This window comes from Phalaenopsis equestris, unplaced genomic scaffold (assembly GCF_001263595.1).
Source record: "Phalaenopsis equestris unplaced genomic scaffold, ASM126359v1 Scaffold000540, whole genome shotgun sequence".
NCBI lineage: Eukaryota > Viridiplantae > Streptophyta > Magnoliopsida > Asparagales > Orchidaceae > Phalaenopsis > Phalaenopsis equestris.
The window spans coordinates 86,375-108,181 of NW_018164980.1; the positions used below are offsets into that span (position 1 = coordinate 86,375).

General features: G+C 36.6%; 1 protein-coding gene across 1 annotated transcript in view; it reads left to right on the forward strand.

Annotated features, from left to right (window-relative positions):
- The window catches only part of LOC110028911, a gene marked incomplete at its 5' end in the record, with an annotated part of 117,098 nt that overhangs the window by 50,844 nt on the left and 44,447 nt on the right, over positions 1–21,807 (forward strand). The window contains 3 exon segments of the mRNA XM_020730960.1: positions 5,348–5,458; positions 10,774–10,831; positions 11,566–11,662. Coding sequence (XP_020586619.1) covers positions 5,348–5,458; positions 10,774–10,831; positions 11,566–11,662 — 266 coding nt within the window.

A 21,807-nucleotide genomic window follows, 5' to 3' on the forward strand; every position in this document is an offset into this window, starting at 1 on the left:
TTATAGGGAGCTTTTCCGAACCCAGCTTAAAATAAACGCTATTTAATTATTTGTATTAAATAGGGGAACTTGTCGGCAAATAAAACGGTTTCGCAGACCCAAACGGATGTCATATATTTCTTAGTTTATTTGATCGAGCCTCACCCTCAAGTCTTGTGTTTATCCCTTGGGGTAGATACAGAATTTGAGGTTGAGTGTTCTTTCATTTAAACTATGGAAAATATGAGGTCAGTTTGATTTCATATTTTTCTAAAATTAGATATATATACGTAAATTAAGAAGTCCTTCCGAAGCGGGCGACGGGATTTCGATTCCGGCGACCGACAGTTTCTTACGGGCGACCCCCAAACATTAAACTCTTTTCCCCTTTTAAGCGCCGACACTAGTCTGTTGAGTCAAATGAGTCATTCGACCCAACATAATTGAAGGACCATTGTCGACAACTGAAGAAAAAAATGTGAGAGGGTATACTCAATTCTCATTACCAATCTTCAAACATAAGTCTACATATCCTGGGAAACATCTCTCTCTTAATTGCAATCTTACTAAATGTATCTAACCTAAGCATGGGAAGGAAATAATATGATATAAAATTAAATAGGAAGAAACTAAAAATTAATTAAGGAGTTTTCCAAATTATCTCCAATTAATCTGTCCACACTCCTTGGATGGCGGGCTGGGCCCCCCATGGAAAGGAGACCGATCCTTTTAGATTTCTACACTCCCCTTCAATCTAGGTCGTAGATGTTGTTAAGTCAAAGCTTGGTATTAAACTTAGAGATGTTGCTTAAACAAAGAGCTTTGATGAAAACATCAACAACTTGGTGTCGGGATGTAACTTAGTTGTATAATTCCAACATTAACTTTTTCATCGATAAAATGCCTATTAATTTCAATATGATTGGTCCTGTTATGATGCACATAATGTTCTTAACAATACTTATAGCTGCTTAATTGTCATAAAATATTTTTATGGTCCTATTGGAAGTATACCTCAATTCTCTCAACAATTTCTAAATTCAAATTCTTTCACAGATTTATAAGGCAAGTGTCTTGACATCAGTTTTGAACATAATACATTCAATTGATTTTTATAGCAATTAAAATGTCTTGACATCATACTACATGCCATTGCACTCAATGTCCTTTCTTGGTATCTCTTCATCTCATGAATCGTATATGGAGGTTAACAACTAACCTTTTTTGGTTGTAGAAACACAATTTATTTGAATAAATTGGTGTGACTACTTAATTGCTCTTTCTCTAATTAAACTGTACAACAACAACAAAAAAACCTTAATCCCATTATGTGGGGTTGGCTACATGAATCTTTTTTCTCTATTGCGTCCTATTAGTGTCCTATTTTCATTTAGTTCTAATAATTTAAGATCATTTTTTATACAATAAGCCCAAGTGTTCTTAGGTCCACCTCTGCCTTTCTTAACATAAGTAGAATCTAAAACATCTACTCTCCTAATCAAATCATCAGATGATCGACGTTTAATGTGACCAAACCATCTAAGAAGATTATCTCTAATTTTGTCTGTCACTAGAGCTACACCAACCCTATCACGGATATATTCATTTCCCATTTTCTCTAAGTGTAAAGCCACTCGTCCACTTAATCATTCTCATCTCGACAACACTTAAGTAGTATTATGCTTGTCTTTTAAAGGACAACATTCAACGCCATAGAGTATTGCAGGTTTCGCCGCCATCTTATAAAATTTTCCTTTTAGTCTAAGCGGTACTTTTCTATCACACAAAATACCCGAAGCATTTCTTCACTTTAACCAACCAACTTGAATTCTACAATTAACATCCTCATCTATATTACCATCGCTTTGAACAACAAACCCGAGATATATGAATCATTCACACCTTTTAATAATTTTATCGCCGAAAGTTACACTTTTGTCACTAGAGCTACTACTACTAAAATTACATTCCATGTATTCAATTTTAGTTCTACTCAAATGAAGGACTTTAGACTCCAATTTAGACTTCCATAATTCAAGTTCTTCCTGGGCTTTTTCTCTTGTCTTTTCTACGAGAAGGATATCATCAGTAAAAAGCATACACCAAGGTACATTCTCTTGTAAATGTCCAACAAGACTATCCATAAATAAAGCAAAAAAGATATGGGCTTAAGCCGAGCTCTGATGTAATCCAATAGAAATAGGAAAATATTTGGTCAATTTTCCTTCAATTCGAAGACAAGTAACATATCTAGCATACATATCTGTAATGACTTCTTCTCAAAAACTCTACAAATGATATCTCTTGGAACCTTATCGTAAGCTTTTCTAAATCAATAAAATCAAATGTAGATCGTAGATCCTCCTTATTATCTTTCCTCCTTATTATCTTTGAACTTCTCCATCTAACCTCTCAATAAATGTATAGCTTCCATAGTAGACTTGCTCCGCATAAATCCAAACTGATTATGAGAAATTTTAGTAATGCGTCTTAATCTATGTTCAATTACCCTCTCCCATAATTTTTAAGTATGACACATCAACTTAACTCTGTAGTTTGCACACTCTTGTACATCCCCTTTATTCTTAAAAATGATGACCAAAATACTCTTCTACCACTCCTCAGGCATCTTTTTAGTTTTTAAAATAATATTAAAGAGTTTAATAAGCCAAAAAACTCTCGAATCTTCTAAATATTTTTACACTTCAATTGTGATATTATCAGGTCTTACAGACTTTCCACCTTTAGTTTTCTTTAAAGTCCCCTCAATTTTTTTTTCACTAATGTGATGGTAAAAATGAAACGTTTTATTATTATTAACGATATTAAGATCACTAAGGCCGATCATATTTTCAAAAACTTGGTTAAAAAGTTTATTAAAATAACTCACCCACCTATACAGAATATCTTTTTCTAAGAAAAACACTTTTTGATTTTCATCTTTAATACACTTGAGTTAAATCTTTACTTCTCTTTTCTTTTTTATTTGGCTAGTTTATACATATAGTTTTCACCATTCTTAGTATCTAATATATTATAAAGATAACTAAAAGCTTAATTTTTAGCGTGACAGATTGTTTTTTTAGACTGCCCGCGGGTCTTGTAATATTTTTCCCAGTTCTCTAAGCTTTTACATTTAAACCAAGTTTTATAACATAACTTCTAATTTTTTAAATTTTTCTTGCACATTATTATTACACTACAATTATTTTTATTTATAGAAATTTTTTCTTTTGATTCTCCTAATTCATCTTTTACTACTTGTTTAATATTGTTTGTTACTTTTTCCCACATAACATTTGTTTCTTCAACATTTGTTTCTTCATGAACTTCTTCATGAACATCCCAAATTTTGAATTCTTGAATTTTACTCATAAAAATAATTTTATTTATGTCTTTTAGATTTCTCCATCTAATTCTACAATGATGAGTCATACTATTCATTATTTTACAACTCTTCATCTTAAAATCTAGAACTAATGGTCGATGTTGGGTACTTAAATCTTTTTTTGGAATGACCTTACAATCTTTATAATCTCGACGATCTCTTCTTCTCATAAGAAAACAATCAATTTGTGTTTTATTAGATTTGTTCTTATAAGTAATAAGATGCTCATCTCTTTTCTTGAATAAAGTACTAGTAATAATAAAATCATACGCTAAAGCGAAATCTAAAATGACTACTTTCTTCATTTGTCACTTCAAAATCATAGCCACCATGAATATTTCTGAAATCTTTTACCACTCTACCGACATGTCCATTTAAATCTCTTATTGTAAAAATTCTTTCTTCAGGTGGTATCATTTGTATTAAGTCCTCTAAGTCATTCCAGAATTTATCTTTAGACTCTATATCTAAACCTAATTGAGGAGCATAAGCACTTATAATATCAAAAATCTTAGTATCAATAATAATCTTAGTGCTATAATTCTATCTTCAACTCTATTAATTTTTACAACATTATCTTTCAAACTCTTATCTATAATTACACCTACACCATTTCTATTGCAACTTTTATCAGAAAACCGAAGTGTAAAACCTAAGTTATCAATCTCCTTAGCCTTTTTTTCCAACTCATTTTGTTTCTTAAATGCATAAGATATTATTCTTTCTATGAATCATAATATAAACTAATACTATTCATTTACCATTAAGAGTACCTATATTCTAAGACCCAATTCTAATATTAGTTTTATTAGTTTCATGGATTAATTTCTTTACCAACATTCCTCTATCATGTGGGTATCCTTGCTTATTTGACACTACACCCGGGCGCCGGTGTCGCAGCCCTTGCACACTTTTCACTGAATTCAGGCCATGCAACGCGTTGCTTCTAGGGGACGCCCTAGCTCTTACACAATGATCAAAGGGATTCATGTCATGATTTTTTCGACAATTTTTACGCTGGTTGTCGAATACCTAATACAACCCTTCACTTTTCATATCCGGGCTTGGGACCGACAATGACAGTGTTAAACTGTAAGAAAACAAAATAAACCATTGGAGTAATTGTAAACTATCAACACCTAATCTAATTTGATGATGAGTGATGGTGACAAGGAACATCTGATGGCCCCCATTACCTTCTTCTTAGCACCTGTGTTAGGCTGTGGGGTCTCCTAGTCGGTTTCTTTTTTAGGGTTCTGTGATTAAGTTTTTTATTTTTTTCTTGATTTTGGTTCTTGTTTGGACATGCGACAGTGCATGGGTGGTTTGATGGAATAAAACTTTTAAGGTAACAGAGTTTTTGTGAATACAGTTGTGGTCGCCCATTTACAGATTAGGAGTAGTATGGTACATTTTTCCTCAGTCACTTGATAAGTTCGTAGTTCTTGCTTTTGGTTCTTGTTTTGACATGCGACATTGCATGAGTGGTTTGATGGAATAGAAGTTTTAAGGTAACAGAGGTTTTGTGAATACAGTTGAGGTAAATTTACAGATGATGAAGAGTATGCATTAGGTGGTACATTTTTTCTCAGTCACTTGATAATTAAATGCCTCTGTTTCATCTGTTTAAATATTTTAAGATATGTATTGGTGTACCTCACTTGGTAATTTCAATTTTCTGGTTGTTACTTGCGCATTCCAAGCCAAAGATGAAGTAGGACTTCAACCATTTTATTACCATTTAATATTTACTTGGTACTTGTCACCTGGTTATCTGATAATGTGCAGTTGAAGTACAATACTGTGGTTTTAACAAAAATTTCTTGATGCGACTGCCTAAATTTTTGGCTATAGATGAGTTTTTCTCATTAATCTAATATTAGCCTCTTAAAACTTCTCTGCTTTGTGAGAGTTTTGTTAGAATTCTTGTTGTTGGTCCTTCCTATCTGTCAATTCTGAACACTGACGTCTTATCTATAGCTGCTTTACTGGATGGGGTAGCGAACACTGGCTTGGTGGAACTTAAAAATGTGCAACTTGCAACCTTCTTTGCTGAGCGAAATGCATTGAATCAACCAATTTTCCGAAAAGGTAATGTCAAATTTTATTTTAACTTAATATCTCATATTTGTTTGTTAAAACCATGCTATGTATATTGATTCTGATACATATGTACTGGCTGAAGGGTACATGCTATGAAGTGCCTGTGGTCTGCTAAAGATCATTTGCATTTCTTATGAACAAAAGCCTCCGAAGCATTATCAGTAGTTTTTTATTGTAAAACATAATTTTATGTCTCATGATTTGAAGCACGGACTTTTTAATTTGGAAGAGAGTTGTGGGCTTCACGTTTGCGTTCAAATAGGAAGCATGAAGTGGTTTTCTTATGTTCCTATCAGAGATATATAACTCGAGTATCTTGGTTTATAGGAATTGAAGCTTAACAGATTTTGAATTTTGCAATCACACAAGTACATAATGGAATAATCTGCAACATTTCTTTTCCAATCATAGCTTATACGAGTCCTGGCACATTAAGCAAGATTAGTTTTGCTTGAATTTCCAAACCAAAAAGGTAGAAAACAAAGTTAATTTGCGGAAAGAGGAAGAGTGAGCAAAATGGATGAGGATATTTGTTTTGAAATACTTACTGCTTAATGTGAAATGAAATCACTTGGAACTTGATATGTTGTAGTTCACCCTTATTACAGCTTTTGATTTCTTTTGCTCTGTTGTATACCTCATAACCCCCGATCTTCGTAAATTCCATCACCATCTAAGCATATTAGTTCATTGGCAATGATGCGGGGGGCTAGGGCAGGTTTAGCAAAAATGATGTCAGTTTAGAAGGGAGGCTGGCCCTATGGATGGGGAGACACCCGCCCCTTGCTGGTTTTATTTTTGGGGTTACGGTTTAATATTTGTTGTTTTAAATTCCTCTTCTTCAGCGTTTCTCTCTTTCTAAGGCCGTATTTGAGGATAGGTGGTGCTCCAGCTGTATCCTTCTTTGAGGTGGTGACTATCTATCCCCAATCACCCGTATCAATCCCTACTGTTCTCTGCTTACCGCCTTGTTGGCAGCCACATACCCTTGACCGCTTTTCTTGCTGGCCGCACCCTCTTCTACCGCCCACCTGTTGTCGTAAAACCTTTCCAAGGTCCCAACTACTATCGCAATTCTTGATCCCTATCGCTGCCGTTGTCGCTGCCGTTGCCACCACCCTCTGTCCACCTTCCAGCTGCTACGTTCACCTCTTTCTAAACCCCTCATCATACCAGCTATCCATTTGTCATCCATGTAACAGTTCTGTTACATGGGGGATGGGAAACAAAAAATCGAGGAGAAGAGGGAGGGGTCGGGCAAATTAACAGGGTGGGAGAGGAAACGAGGGAATCAGAAGCCAATATACGAGTTCATTCTATAAATTGAAGCGAGATGAGGGAGCTCTTGGTCGTTCGATCAAAAAGCAGAGAAAGGGAGAAGGAGAAGGTTTTATGTCTTCTTACCCGAAGCAGCAAGACAACGACCTGATGCACTGTGCTCAAGGGCAGAAGAAGATCACAACTTTGCTGCTTCAAGTACCGACATTGACGTCGAAGAGAGCCGCGTGTGTTTGGCGCCCTAAGTTGACAACGGAGCAGGTGACAATAAGAGAAGAAGAGAAGTTTGTGCGGGAGGAAGAGCCAAGGCATTCAAACTGAGCTGAGTTGTAGGGACGATCCTCATGCTCGTAGAAGAAAAGGAGGAAGATTGTATGTGGGAGTGGGGTTATTGACCGAAAATAAAGGTAAATTTATTTAGTTACTTATTAAACAATATATATTATTTGCGTTTGTGTATATATATATATATGATTATTTAAAGAAAGATTAAGTTTTTGATTTTAGGGTTTAGATTTAGGGTTGGGTACCCGATGTTGTTTAGCTAACTGGCATGTCTCACACTTGAAACTACGAAGACTTTGATTAGAAGACGACAATGGATACAAATGTTTTCAGTATCGGAAACTAAGATGAGCCTGATGACAATGCAATAATATAGTGGGATATTTATTGACTCGAGATACGATGCAACTACTGAGTGATATGTCCTCATTCTCCATGCTTTTTTGTTGGAAGTAGTAGAGTCCAACTAACTCTGTAGGAGTTCCAATTATCCTTACCGAACGACGATCCTGAAAGGCACAAACATCATGAGAGAAATAAGCCACACAATCAATTTCATGTGTCAACTTACTAAGAGATAAAATGTTATAATGCAACAGTGGTACATGTAACACAAATTTCAGAGTTAGATCGGTCGTTAGAATGACAAACCCTTTTCCAGCAATGAAATTATAGAAGCCATTTGCAATTGTGACTGTATCTTTTCCAGAACGCGAATAGTATGTCGAGAAAGCTTGCGAGCATCCAGTTATATGATTTGTTGCACTTGAATAAATGATCCACGGATTAAAGGAGGGAAAAGATTTGAGTGCCATACAGATAGTATCTTGGCAGACGTGTGAGGTCGACGAGCTAGCAAAGCACTGATTGGATCCAAGTAGCTTGATTAAATGTTCCTTCTGACTTTTCAGAGAGTCAGGGGATTCAAAAATATATTGAGTAGGAGGTAGTTGAACCGTGATAGACTCTGATGTCGTAGTAAGGCCCTTGGAAGCAGAGGATTTCATCGAGGATTTGTATGTCGGTTTTCAGTTGAACTTCCAACACTTGTCACAAGTTTGGTTTGGTTTGTGACAGTAATCACAAGTGGGGCGACTTGACCGAGAAGACTGTGCACTATTAGAAACCAAGGTAGACGATTCCGTTAAAGGGGTGGAGGTACCGAGCATGACAAGCCTCTGGCCATCTTCGCGGTGGATCTCGGTGAAAGTAGCAATAGCGGAAGGAAGCAAAAATTTTTTTGTCCGGACTCCAGACGTAACTCTACGTGCAGAATTCGATTAATATACCACCATTTGTGTTATATTGGGCCCAACTAAAAAAAATATTAAAATGGAACCACAGACTCTACAATAACCCCAAAATAACACAGAAATAACTCTGAAATAATCTTGGCGCTTCCACTTCAATAACCTAGAAATAACACATGAGGTTATTTTAGAGTTATTTTTTGGTTATTTCGAGGTTATTGTAGAGAAACTCATATATTTCAATTTAATAACCTCAAAATAACTCTGAAATAACCTCTGCGGTGTTATTTCTGGGTTGTTGAAGTGAAATATATAAGTTTTTTTTAATAATCTCAAAATAACCCTGAAATAACCTCCGCGATTTTGCATTAATAACCTCGAAATAACCTTCGCGATGTAGCACACGTGGCAGCATACTATTGGTCTACACATAGAAGTACATGTGGAGTTTGGACAAAAAATTTTTCCGGAAGAGGATCCCGACTATGAGTACGACCCCATATTTTGTCAAAATCTTTGTTGAGGTATGCTAAAAATTGGAACATGCTATCTTTTTTTACAATTTTTTTGAAGAGAAAAACGTCGGGCAGGGAGTTTCAAGTGTAGTCGTAGTACATGTTGCATTCCATCCATAGTACTGTATCGCAATCCTTGATATTTGTTTTCTCTCAGATCTTCTTAGACACCTTATAGAGTTGGTCGGAGTTTCCTTCATCTGAGTAGGTATCATGGACTGCCGTTTAGAGGACATTAACAAAGGGGAGAAACATATATGAACGTCCAATCAGTGGTTTCATGAAGTTGATTAGCCACGACGTGACCATGGAGTTTTCCATATCCCAAGCTCCATATGTCGGGTCAATCTTTAGAGGTTCATGGATTATACTTGTGAGGTGACCGAATTTCCTGATTTCATTGATGAATAAGGACACCGCTTGGGGCCGTTGGAGAAAGTTAATGTCTTTCAGTTTGTGAGTTGTGATCAAGAAGTTCATGTTGGCTTATGATACTTCGGTCTGAATGAAGATTGGAATCAAGAATGCTTTCCGAGGATGGCTCAGTGCTGGAGGAATCCACCATGATTCTGACTAATCCAAAAGAAATTTATTTGGGATTCCGAGACTTCGTCTAATTTCAGTTGTAAATCATTGGTTGTCGAATACAAAAAAAGTAGGTAATCCAGACAATTGAAGAGAGACCAACCTCCGTAGAAAAGAGCGAGGATGGCTGGCGGGTACCTTTGCACCTGCAAAGAGGAGGCCGGTGGTTGTAAGGGACAACAGGAAGGGCCGATGATTAGCAATTCCTACAGGAAATGTCGGCGGTGGCTGGGATTTGGGGTTAGATCCCGGCTCTGATATCATTTTGAAATATTGGAGTAGTGCAACATATCTTATTGATAGAAAGAGAGGTATATAAACCCAATTATATTAGGTAATCATTTGGAAAGAAATAAAAAAGAATAAAGGGGAATATGAAAGAAATAAAAACAAAATAAAGAGAAATATGAAGCAAATAAAAGAAAATCTACATATTAATGACGGAGAAATCTGCATATTAATAATGGTCAGGGATAACTGTTATTATTTTAATTTTCGAATTTATCAAAAGCATGCAATTGGAATATTTGTAAACTCATCCGTTTTCTGCATAATTGCATAAGTCATCCTTGACAGCTTTTAGAATTTTAGAACATGTACAATCACGAGTGCATGGAAATGGCGATGGAGCTTAGTCAGACGCTTGATGCACTATTGATTATTTTTTAGTAGAAAGTAGCAGTTTGTACTTGTTTAGATTCCAGTGGTTATCCTTCTCTTAGATGCATCCTAGAATAATTCGAAGCTCAAGTAGATCCTTCTGTTTGAAGATACTATGCATCTTTTGTTCTGTTCAGCAACTGACCAAACAACAGTAGTATGCATCTTTTGTACCGCTCAACTGTCTAGTAAACTAGAGGAAGATTTTTAGCTCTCTCAGGAGATTCTTACTAATTTGATATTGTACCTTTTCTGATGAAAGCCTCTTTTCTCCTGTAAATTCTTTCTTTTACAGTCACCATGACATCTTATTTTTTTTGGATGGCAAAATTCAGCCTACGCCCTTGTTGACCGCACCAATCATTGAACCTGGATTTTACAAGTACTTGTTTATCTTTTATCACACTTGTACTATTTATGTATAGGAAGCCAACACTAACACCACGTGGATTAGGTGCTCGGCAACTGCGAAATTACCTTAATACTCCAGTTTAACAGGGACTCCATCTATTCTAAAAACTATTCATTCAATCTGACATGTATGACGCTGGCAAATAATTAAGTTCCTACAAGTTCTAATTAGAGATGGATGAAAATGTATAAAGAGAAAAAAGGCAGTTCATGCTTCCTAGTCCGTTGCAAGCTACAGCTTTCGAACTGCCAAGCCATTAAGTACATTTGCGGTTCCTTTACAAGTTCTATATTACTGACCCTATAAAATCTTTTACAGGTTTACCTGCTCTTATCGCATTTCCTCCTTACTGTGCCAATTCAGATTGTTATACAAGGTTAGTTGGGAGTATTCTCTTACTTCGGTATTGTGATAAAAACCAACATAATTAGGGCTGTAAATTTTACTGAAAAATCATATTAGTATTTTGCTTGGATAGAGCTCAGACTAAATTTAATAAGCCAACAATTGAGAAACTCTATGCCTGGTTGGATCGAGCTAGCTTGAGATCATTCTGAAAGGATGTTTTTATATATGCAAATATACATTCAAATCTAAATTTATACATAAATACTTGTGTGTATGCATATGTATAAATAAAGAGAGAAGTAGATTTTTAAATAGAAATGTGTAAATGCATATATATATATATATATATATATATATGCATTAATATGTGTATGTGCGCGCACTCGCATTCATAAATGTAGACATCTACTTTATGCATGTTAGACTTGATGTAGGAGATTAAAAAGAAACCTAGATCAGATTGGCTCTTTGCTCTAACCAAATAAAATTAAAGAGGCGTACTTGGCTTAGATCATGCTCTGAATTTGTTTGCTAACCTGTAACCATATTTGACTCAACTTGAGATTGAATCTTATTACTTTGACCAAAGCTTGAGGATTGGCCAGAGAGCAAATCTTCTTAACAGCCTCAAAGGTAAACCAAGATGGTATTCATGGTTTTGGAAGAGCCAGTTTTTCAATGTTTATCCTTCCAAGATTGCATACCATCTTTGTAATTCATGCTTTCTTACTGAATGAAATCAAAGCTTCTATTTTCGTATAGGTACAGTGGAGATTTTTCAGTTGACGCAATTGTTGATTGGTTGGCAACAACTGTACTTGATTTACCTCGGATTCCGTATTATTCAAAAGAATCTCTGGTATTGTTCATTTTGTTGTATTTTGAACTGTCTTTGCTATTTATTTTTTTATTTTTTGAATGGGGTTTCTTTATTTATGCTTATTGACCCTTGTAAAGAACAGAAAAGCCTGTGCGCCTATTCACAGTTATTGCTACTCTATGTTTATCTGTGAGCATTCATACAATAGTCACTCATTTTAATGAGGACAAGATTATCCAATATTCTTCTGTTTGTGATTATCACATAATTGATGTTATATGTCTAGATTTGTGTGACTTTTCTTGGTTTCATTGCACCACCAGCACCTAGTAATGTAGGGAATATCAAAGTTTAGCGATGTATAATGTCAAAAGACTTGGGGTTTCTGATGAAAATACTGATACTAGATGTAGAGAATTATGCAACACATATGCAAAATTCACATATTACAAAATCTTTATCATTAGTAATTTGTATTAGATGTAGAGAATTATTTGACACTACACCGGCGTCAGCGTCCATGTTTAGTGCCAAATAAGCAAGAGTTCGCACATTACGGAAGGATGCGAGTAAAGAAGTTAGTCCATGAAATTAATGAAACTAATATTATGATAGGCTCTTGGAATATAGGTACTCTCAATGGTAAATTTATGAAATTAGTTGATATTATGATTCATAGAAAAATTAATATCTTATGTATTAAAAAAACTAAATGGATTGGAGAAAAGGCTAAGGAGAATGATAATTTAAGTTTTAAACTTTGATATTATGGTAAGAGTCACACTAGAAATGCTGTAGGTGGAATTATAGATAAGTGTTTGAAAGATAATGTTGTAAAAATTAATAGAGTTGAAGATAGAATTATAGTCGTTAAGATTATTATTGATATTAAGATTTTTAATATTATAAGTGTTTATGCTCTTCAAGTAGGTTTAGATATAGGGTCTAAAGATAAATTCTGGAATGACTTCGAAGACTTAATACAAATGATACATCTCGAAGAAAGAATTTTTATTGGAGGAAGATTTAAATAGACATGCCGGTAGAGTGGTATAAGATTTCAGAAATATTCATGGTGGCTATGATTTTGGAGTGACTAACAAAGAAGGTAGAGTCATTTTAGATTTTAGATTTTGCTTTAGCTTGCTTTAGCGTATGATTTTATTATCACTAATATTTTATTCAAGAAAAGAGATAAGCATCTTATTACTTATAAAAACGGATCTTATAAAATACAAATTGACTATTTTCTTATGAGAAGAAGAGACCGTCGAGATTGTAAAGATTTTAAGATCATTCTAAGTGAGGATTTAAGTACTTAACATCAATTATTAATTCTAAATTTTAAGATAAAGAGTTGTAAAATAAAGAATAATAGGACTGCTCACTCGTAGAATTAGATGAGGGAAACTAAAAAACAAATTATTTTTTTGAGTAAAATTCATGATTTTAAAATTTTGGATCTTCGTAAAGAAGCAAATTCTATGTGGGATAAAGTAACAAACACTTTTAAACAAGTAGCAAAAAATATACTTGGATATTCAAAAGAAAATGTTTCAATAAATAAAAATAGTTGGTGGTGGAATAATAAGTGCATGAAAGATAAAATACAATTTATGTTATAAAAATTGGTTTAAATGTAGAAGCGTAGAGAACTGGGAAAAATATCAAACGGCCCGCAGGGAGCCTATAAGAACAATCTGTGGTGCTAAAAATTTTTCTTTCTGTGATATTTATAATATATTAAATACTAAAGAGAATGAAAAATATATGTATAAACTGGCCAAACAAAGAGAAAAGAAAAGTAAAGATTTAATTTAAGTAAAGTGTATTAAAGATGAAAATCAAAAAGAGTTTTTCTTAGAAAATATATTCAACATAGGTGTGTGAGTTATTTTAATAGACTTTTTAATAAAGTTTCTGAAAATACGATCGACCTTAGTGATTTTAATATCGTTAATAATAATAAAACGTTACGTTTCATTTTTACCAATCGCATTAATAAAAAAAGTTGAGGAGGCTTTAAAGAAAATCAAGGGTGGAAAGTTTGTAGGATTTGATGATACCCAGTTGATGTGTGGAAATATTTAGGAGATTTCGGGAGTTTCTTGGCTTACTAAAATTTTTATTATTTTTTTAAAAACTAAAAAGATGTATAAATGGAGGAAGAGTATTGTGGTCCCCATTTTTAAGAAAAAAGGGGATGCATAAGAGTGTTCAAATTATAGAAGAATTAAGTTAATGTGTCTTAAAACTATGGGAGAGGGTAATTGAACATAGGTTAAAACGTATTACAAAGATTTCTCATAATCATTTTGGATATATGTCGGGCAGGTTTACTATGGAAGCCGTGCATATATTGTGAGGGTTGATGGGGAAGTTTAAAGAGAATAAGCAGAGATAATAAGGAGGATAATAAGGAGGATCTACATTTGATTTCTATTGATTTAGAAAAAGCTTACAATAAAGTTCCAAGAGATCATTTGGAGAGTTTTTGAGAAGAAAGGTGTTGATATGACTTATATTCAAGTCATTAAAGATATGTATACTAAAGATGTTACTTGTGTTCGAATTGAAGGAGGCTTGACCGAATATTTTCGTATTTCTGTTGGATTACATCAGGGACGCATATTTTTTTTGCTTTAGATATGGATGTTTTTGCTTTAGATTTGCTTTAGATATGGATGGTCTTACTGGACATTTATAGGAGGATGTACCTTGGTGTATGCTTTTTGCTGATGATATTCTTCTCGTAGATAAGACTAGAGAAAGAGCTCAGGAAATATTTGAATTATGGAGGTGTACATTGGATTCTAAAGGTTTTCATTTGAGTAGAACTAAAACTGAATACATGGAATGTAATTTTAATAATAGCTCTAGTGACAGAAGTGTAACTATGGGTGATCAAGTTATTAAAAGGTTTGATCGATTTAGATATCTTGGGTCTCTTATTCAAAGCGATGGTGATATATATGGGGATGTTAATGGTAGAATTCAATTGGTTGGTTGAAGTAGAGGAATGCTTCGGGCATTTTGCGTGATACAAATGTTCCTCTTAGACTGGAAAGAAAATTTTATAATTTGGTGGTGAGACCTGCAATTCTCTATGGTGTTGAATGTTGGCCTTTAAAAGAGAAGCATAATACTAAGTTAAGTGTTGCCGAGATGAGAATAATTAGGTGGATGTGTGGCTTTACAGAGACAATATACAAAATGAATATATCAGTGATAGGGTTGCTGTAGCTCTAGTGATAGACAAAATTAGAGGGATTCGTCTTAGATGGTTTGGTCACATTAAACGTCGACCATCTGATGATCCGATTATCAGAGTTGATGTTTAGATTCGACTTATGTTAAAAAAGGCAAAGGTAGACCTAGGAAGACTTGTGCTTATTGTATAAAAAATAATCTTAATTTATTAAAACTAAATGAAAATATGGCACTAAATAGGACACAATGGAGAAAAATTATTCATGTAGATGACCCCACGTAGTGAGATGAAGGCTTTGTTGTTATTGTTGTTGTTGTTGTATTAGTAGTTTTTATTACTCTCGATGAAAAACTTGAGTACATTGTGATACCAAAGTTTACCCAAATCTTGACGCAAGACACAATTTTATTAATTACTTAAACAAAGATTGTAATGAAAACTCAAAGAAAGAAGGACAACACGCAAAAAAAAAGTAAAACAAAGAATTGAAAATAAGGACTCGACAAAAAATGACACAATGAGCTTGACAAGGAAGGAGCTCGGGCGGTGGTGCAAGGTAGTTGGCTGCGGTGAAACTCGGAGAGGTGTCTTGCTGCTGTAGAAGGTAAGGGCAACAATTCAACGATGGTATGGGCTTCAAATCGTGGTTGGAAGGAGCTAGGAAGGGCAATAATGGTTGTGGCTTTTAGGGAAGCTGCAGGAAGGAGGTGTGGCCTGCTGGAGGAGGGAGATGTGCAGCAGGTAAGGATGGTCGGAAGGTGGCTATTGATGCGGAGAGGGTCAACGAGGGCTGCAACCTGTAGGAAGCTACAGGCGGGAGGCGCGACCTGTTGGAGGAGGGTGATGAGCAGCATGTAGAGGTGGTTGGATGGTTGCTGTTGATGCGGGAGAGGGACAACGGAGGCTGCAACACGTATAGAGTTGTTGGGAGGAATTCCGACGAACAGTGGCAAGTTGGAAGGTTGTCGGAGGTTGTGGGGAGACTGTAGAAGCGGTGGGGGTCCGCTATAGTAGTTGGAGAAGCGATTGACAAATAGAGGGAGAATGGACGGAGAGATAAATATCTCGGTGTGGTCGAGTTACAGTCGGAGCACCACCTAGACCCGTTGAGATGATCACCACTTCGGGCAAGGGACAACCAGAGCGCTACATTGACATCAGATACAACCCTCTAGAGGGAAAACGCTCAGATAAAATTGAATTCAAACTTTATAAAGGAAAGGAGGGGAAAAAGGAAAGAGGAAGAGAGAGGGGATGACAACCCCCTCCCTGGAGGATCAGTCGGTTCTCTCCCAAGTCTTGCATCAGTCTCTCAGGGTTGGGGGAGGTTCGACCTCATCTATGAAATTTCTGGTCCATTGTCTTTAATCATGACAACACTTGGATCCTAGTGTTGATTGTATTGTCTTCCAAAGCATTTGCGAGCGTACCTCCATTTTGTCTGGGACTGAAATCTCTGGCTCGGTGGTGGCCATGGTGGTGGAGATTCAATTTTCACTGAGACTAGTCCTGCACCACTCTGCTGGTGAGGGTTTTTCTCTCCTCAAGGTTTTACCGATTATAGTAGAACGAGGCATGTCTCGTGTTGAGTATTTCGATCAAATTGCCACACTCTCCCTAGTAGTGTGGGCACTACTTCATACCATACCTAATCCTGCAGCTGACTCCCTTTTGAAAACTCTACTAGGCATTGCTAGTTGATGCTGGGCCTGTTTTTCCTTTTTAGCCACATTAGTGAATATGACTGAGAATGCCTCTGAGTCGTGAGTCCCAGTTTTTCTATCATTTGGGCGATGCCACGTTCTTGGTGCTACCCCCGTCGATGATAAGACTGCATACTTTTCCGTTCATTGTACAACGGGTGTGGAAAATGTCGGTCCCTCATTTGCATAATCAGTCGAATTAAAAGTGTTTCTCCCTCATTTGGTTGAAGCTGATGCTCTTCACCCTATTCCCGAGCTTCTTGCACCTCGCTAACCTCCTCCACGACCTGCTCGGTAAAAGATACAACCCTGCTCGTCGGACAGCTGGAAGTTATGTGCCTAAATCCGTGGCATGTGAAGTATTTTCTGGTGGGAATATGGTAGGCAATGATTAGTGAATATATGGACGGTCGGGTCTGCCAGAATTGGAGCTGTAGGGGCGGGGAAAAGGGATGGCTGCAATGAGTATGGTGCGTGGGGAGTCCTACAGGCGGTGAGGAGAGGGATAGAGGCAGGAGACGGTGTTGATAACCACCACCGGATAGAGGGATACAGCCGGAGCGGCACCCTAACCATCAGATACCAACCCTCGAGGGGAAAACAGGACGTCGGCGGGTGTTCTCACAAAATGAAATCAGAAAATAACATAAGTTGAAAGCCTAGGACAGCAAACACTCATATTTATAATCGACATATAGGCGGGAAAACATAAAAGAATGGAGAGAAAATCTCCACCCAATGTAAAGAGGGAGGAAAAGAATGGAGGGCAAACTTCCGCCCAAGGTCCGGTTCAGCCCCTACCCCTTCTTGAATTGGTTCAGCCTCGAGCCCCGCATCACATGAGAAATAATTTCAAATGAAAATCCAGCTGTGTTATTTTAGTAATTCAAGTCAAACAAATTTAAACAAATGCAAACCGTCAAAACTTCAAACCCTCTAAAAAAATGGCTTTAAATTTGACTCAAAATTATAGCGAGAACCACTCCAGTCCTAAAATCGATTTGAGTTTGCTTTGACTTTCAAATTTTATTCGAGTTTAGTTGACATATTTTTCAAAAAATATATTTTCCCATAATACACATTTGTAAAATACCAAATCATGACATCTATATCCATCCTTAGCACGAAACATCTAATGAGCGCCATCTTCATTTAGTGCCCTTCATTGGTAATATCAATATTTTGAACCCATTGACGAATTCCATTTTGTGAACGGATGACATTTCAGTCAACTTTTGATTGGATTAAGACATTTTGACCAAATTTTATGTAAAATTACATTGTTCTCTTTTCGTTGCCCATGCATCTGACACGGGAGCTCTCGCAATACCGCATTACATGGTATTCTCGATTGTGGATCGCGCAGAATGACATCGCCCTGTGACTTCCCAACCGGTTTGATTTTTCTTGCATGTTTAGCTACTACCAGAATGTGGGCTTCTAATTAATATTAGGATTTTTGCGATAAAGGCTTCTTGTTGTAATCAGCTTTAGAATTAATTTGCTTTTTGACTATATATTGGTTTTGTTTTGGATTGGATGGACATACTTTTGTTATGTTTTGTGTTTTTTTGATATTTTATTCTCTGATTTTTACCTTAAGGAGTGTTGTATTATCTTCATTTTGCAAGTGGTATGTCTGTAACTTGTTTAGGAAGAGGTGGTAGATCTTTCTTGGCAATCATGCCTCATTGTAGGATTCTGTTGAACTTTTTAGAGAGTGGTTTGTGCCATATCCGCTCGAAGGCAGATGTAGGATAAGTTCATCAAGTTGTGTAAGGACAGAAGTGAGTTATGCAGTATGAAGCAGAGTTTACTGCAATATCAGGTATGCTCCACAACTGATAATTACTGCAAAAGAGAAGTGTTACATATTCCTTTTGGGATTAAAGGATTTTATCAGACAACCATTAGTGCATTTGGAAATCGATGACTATTTTGTATTAGTGGATCGGGCTAGACGAGTAGAAATTGATTTTCAGCTTATTTAGAAGTGTAAGAAGACACATAAGAGGAAGAGTGTTGATGAAGGAGAGTTTTTTGAACAATCAGAAGGATTGAATGTGAAGAGCCCAAATTCAGTTTTGATAGACTTAGTGGTTACATTTCTCATAGTATCGTAGTCACTTGTGCCAAATGTGGAAAACAACATAAAGATGAATGTTTGATGCGATTTCACACATGCTACTGGTGTCGCCAGTCTGGTCATATAGCCGGATATTGCCCTTCACTTGGTCAGAAAATCTTACCAGAATAGAAATCAGTTGAAGCTCCTTCACAGAAGACTACAGGTGGGCAGAAAAGGATGGAGTCTACAACTTTAGTTCTTACCCAATTTCAATCAGGATGTCATTCTGACCTCGAGTTTATTATCTTACTAGTAGAGAACCTAAAGAACTCACTGTTGATGTTGAGGCTATCAAGGATTGACGGGTGCAACCCTATAGAAGATTATTTTTCTTAAATTAGCACTATTATTCCACCTGATTTGATAGTGCAGACCCACGACCAGTGCCCATTCTTGTCTCGAGCTCGCTGCCTCGTATAGACCATATTGGGAATGTAGACATCATAGAACATCATTTAACCTAAAACATAACTTATTTGTCCGAAACATACCTCAAATGGGTTTTTCGGCATAAATCTCTCTTTTGAAACTAACTAATCTTATTTCTATCTCCTCCAACTTAACTTCCCCTTCGCTAACCTCATGCAAAAATTCTTTTGAAAGCTTGCAAAACAATTACTAGACTTCCAGCACAAAATCGGCGCCTTAGACGGCTACTAGACTTGAGAAAAACATGAAAAACGATGCAAATGTCAATACGGGAGTGTGGAGAAGGGAATGAATGCTTAGACTGTTGTGAATTAGATTCACACCCTTGGATTTCACCCGAGAGTCCTAATTTGCGAGTTGCGGCACCCAAGTAGTTATTCAGTTCGTTGCCTGGTCGCCCCGTTCGCCCCTTGCACTATAGCAAGGGGTTGCATGTTTTAAGTGCCTAGGGGTTTAAATGAGTCGAACATGAGCGAGCCCAAGCTCAACTCGTGTTCGGCTCGTTTATATTTCGAGCTCAAAAAGTATGTTCGTGTTCGGCTCGTTTGCTTAGCGAGTCGAACGCGAGTTATTCATGAACATGGTTTAGAAGAAACAAACTATTACTATAGTATAAGAACATGACTATTCAGTTCGATGTTGATTAGTTTGTTATTTGATTTGCCTTGACATTAACCCTTCTAAAATGAAGCGTCTAAAATACACATGATATTCATTTTAAAATTTAATTTTTCAGATTATGTTATTATAAATTTATTAATTTAAATTATTTTAATTAGCTAAGAATATTTGTTATTTTACTTCATATATTCCTGCATAAATTTTCTAATATATATATATATATATATATATATATATAAGCCCAATTGCTAATATATTAAAGAGGAAAAGGTACAGATAGGTTGTATGAGATGACCTAAAAGAAAACCCAACTCACACAATACAACACACACACAAGTCAAAGAAGCAAAGATACATAAAGATAAAAAATCAAAAATCCATCAACAGACGCAAAGGTGTTAGGGACGTTTCACTTTAGTTCTTCCTTTGCCTCTAGTTCTCGGAAGGGAATCTACTAACAAATTGGTAAGATGTGTACTATTACCCGAAGTAACCAAAGTATCATCCATCAAATTTCTGAGCTCAAGTATGTCTCCATTCTTCTTCTTCCTCCTAAATGTGTAGACCTGTCATTCCTCATCTGAGCATTGACTCAATTGATCAATGGATTGGTCCAAAGGTGGTCGGACAGGTGTAGGACGTTGCACATCTTGATCCCCCCGAGTTTGAGTAGCATTGACATCTTTCTGAACCTGATGAGGCGGTAGTGAAGCAACAGAGGTATTTTCACCTGTAATAGCAGTGATAGGTTTTAGGGCAGGTGGAGTCTGAAAAATCTTCCTCGCCTCCTTGATAGGAGGTTCCAAATGCAGGGGAGCTACAGTAATGTGTGGAGACTGAATGGTTGATATAATGCCTGCGGGAATAGTGACGTCTTCAGGTGTATCATTTTGATGATTGATAGTGTCAATAACTTGGAGCTGATCAGGAGGAGTTTGAATCACTGCCTCTAGCACAGCACTTTGTTTTTTTATCTGAGGTGGGGATGTAGATGATTGCATTGAGAACTAGAGTGGCCGAACATGCGACAGTTCGAACAATACGAAGGAAAATGCTCAATCTCTACCTTCTGCCAATATCCATGATGTTGTGTGCCTAACCAAATTTCCTTAGAAGCAAAAGAAGTAATGTCTCTTTCAACAAGTACATTAGCTTTAGATGGACGAGAAAGATTAAAATTAGGAATGTCCGTGTTGAGTGGCTTATCATAAGCTAAGACAATAGAATATAACACTTTTTGAAAAAAATAATGAAATTTCAGACCAGGAAGGCGAATCCAAATCGGAATGATCAACGGTTCCGTCTGTGGGTCAAAATCCACAAACCATTTCAGAATCTTCATTGTTTTTTTATCAATCTAGATGATCCTTCTAGCAAATAAGTGCGTGTAATCTTCTTCATTATTAATTTGAATAAGGATGTGTCTACTATCTAATAGTTCAATTTTCCACTCACCAATAAGGTGCATAAGTTCAAATTCCTTGCGAACAAGCTCCATTTTGGAATGACCATATAGAAATTTCCCAACCAAATTCAGACGACAGAAGGAAGCGAGTTGAATACCTTCAGCTTCTGTAAGAAAGATGGAAAACTTCTCATTCTTTCTACCAGGTTTCTTGATGTCCTCCCCCTCTCCCACATAAAAGGAGAGAAAAAACACGATTTAGGTGTGTCTGAGGCGTGGACACCCGTGGGGGCAGCTACATACGATCTGTCTGAAGCCATCCTCAAAATAAAGGCGTGGCGTTAAGAAGAAAACACAGAAAAGTGGCGCCGACCGAAGAAGCTGAAAAGGAGAACACTGGGAGTCGCATTGCAGAGGAGCTGCAAAGCCGAGACGGGACGCATAGATTCAAGAACCTGAAAAGGAGAACACCGAGAGCCGCACTGCAGAGGAGCCGCGAGAGCTGCTCGCAAGACGGGCGCAAAACTCGCAGGAGACCGAAGAGCCGAGAACTCCCGAGCCAGGAAAGCTCGCGAGACGGGAGGCCACGTCGCAGATCATGAGACCCAGGGAGAGGAAACAGAATCAGGCACGAAACACAAAGGCGGCGGCGCCGTAGAAGAGGCAGCGAAACCGGAAAAGTTGCTA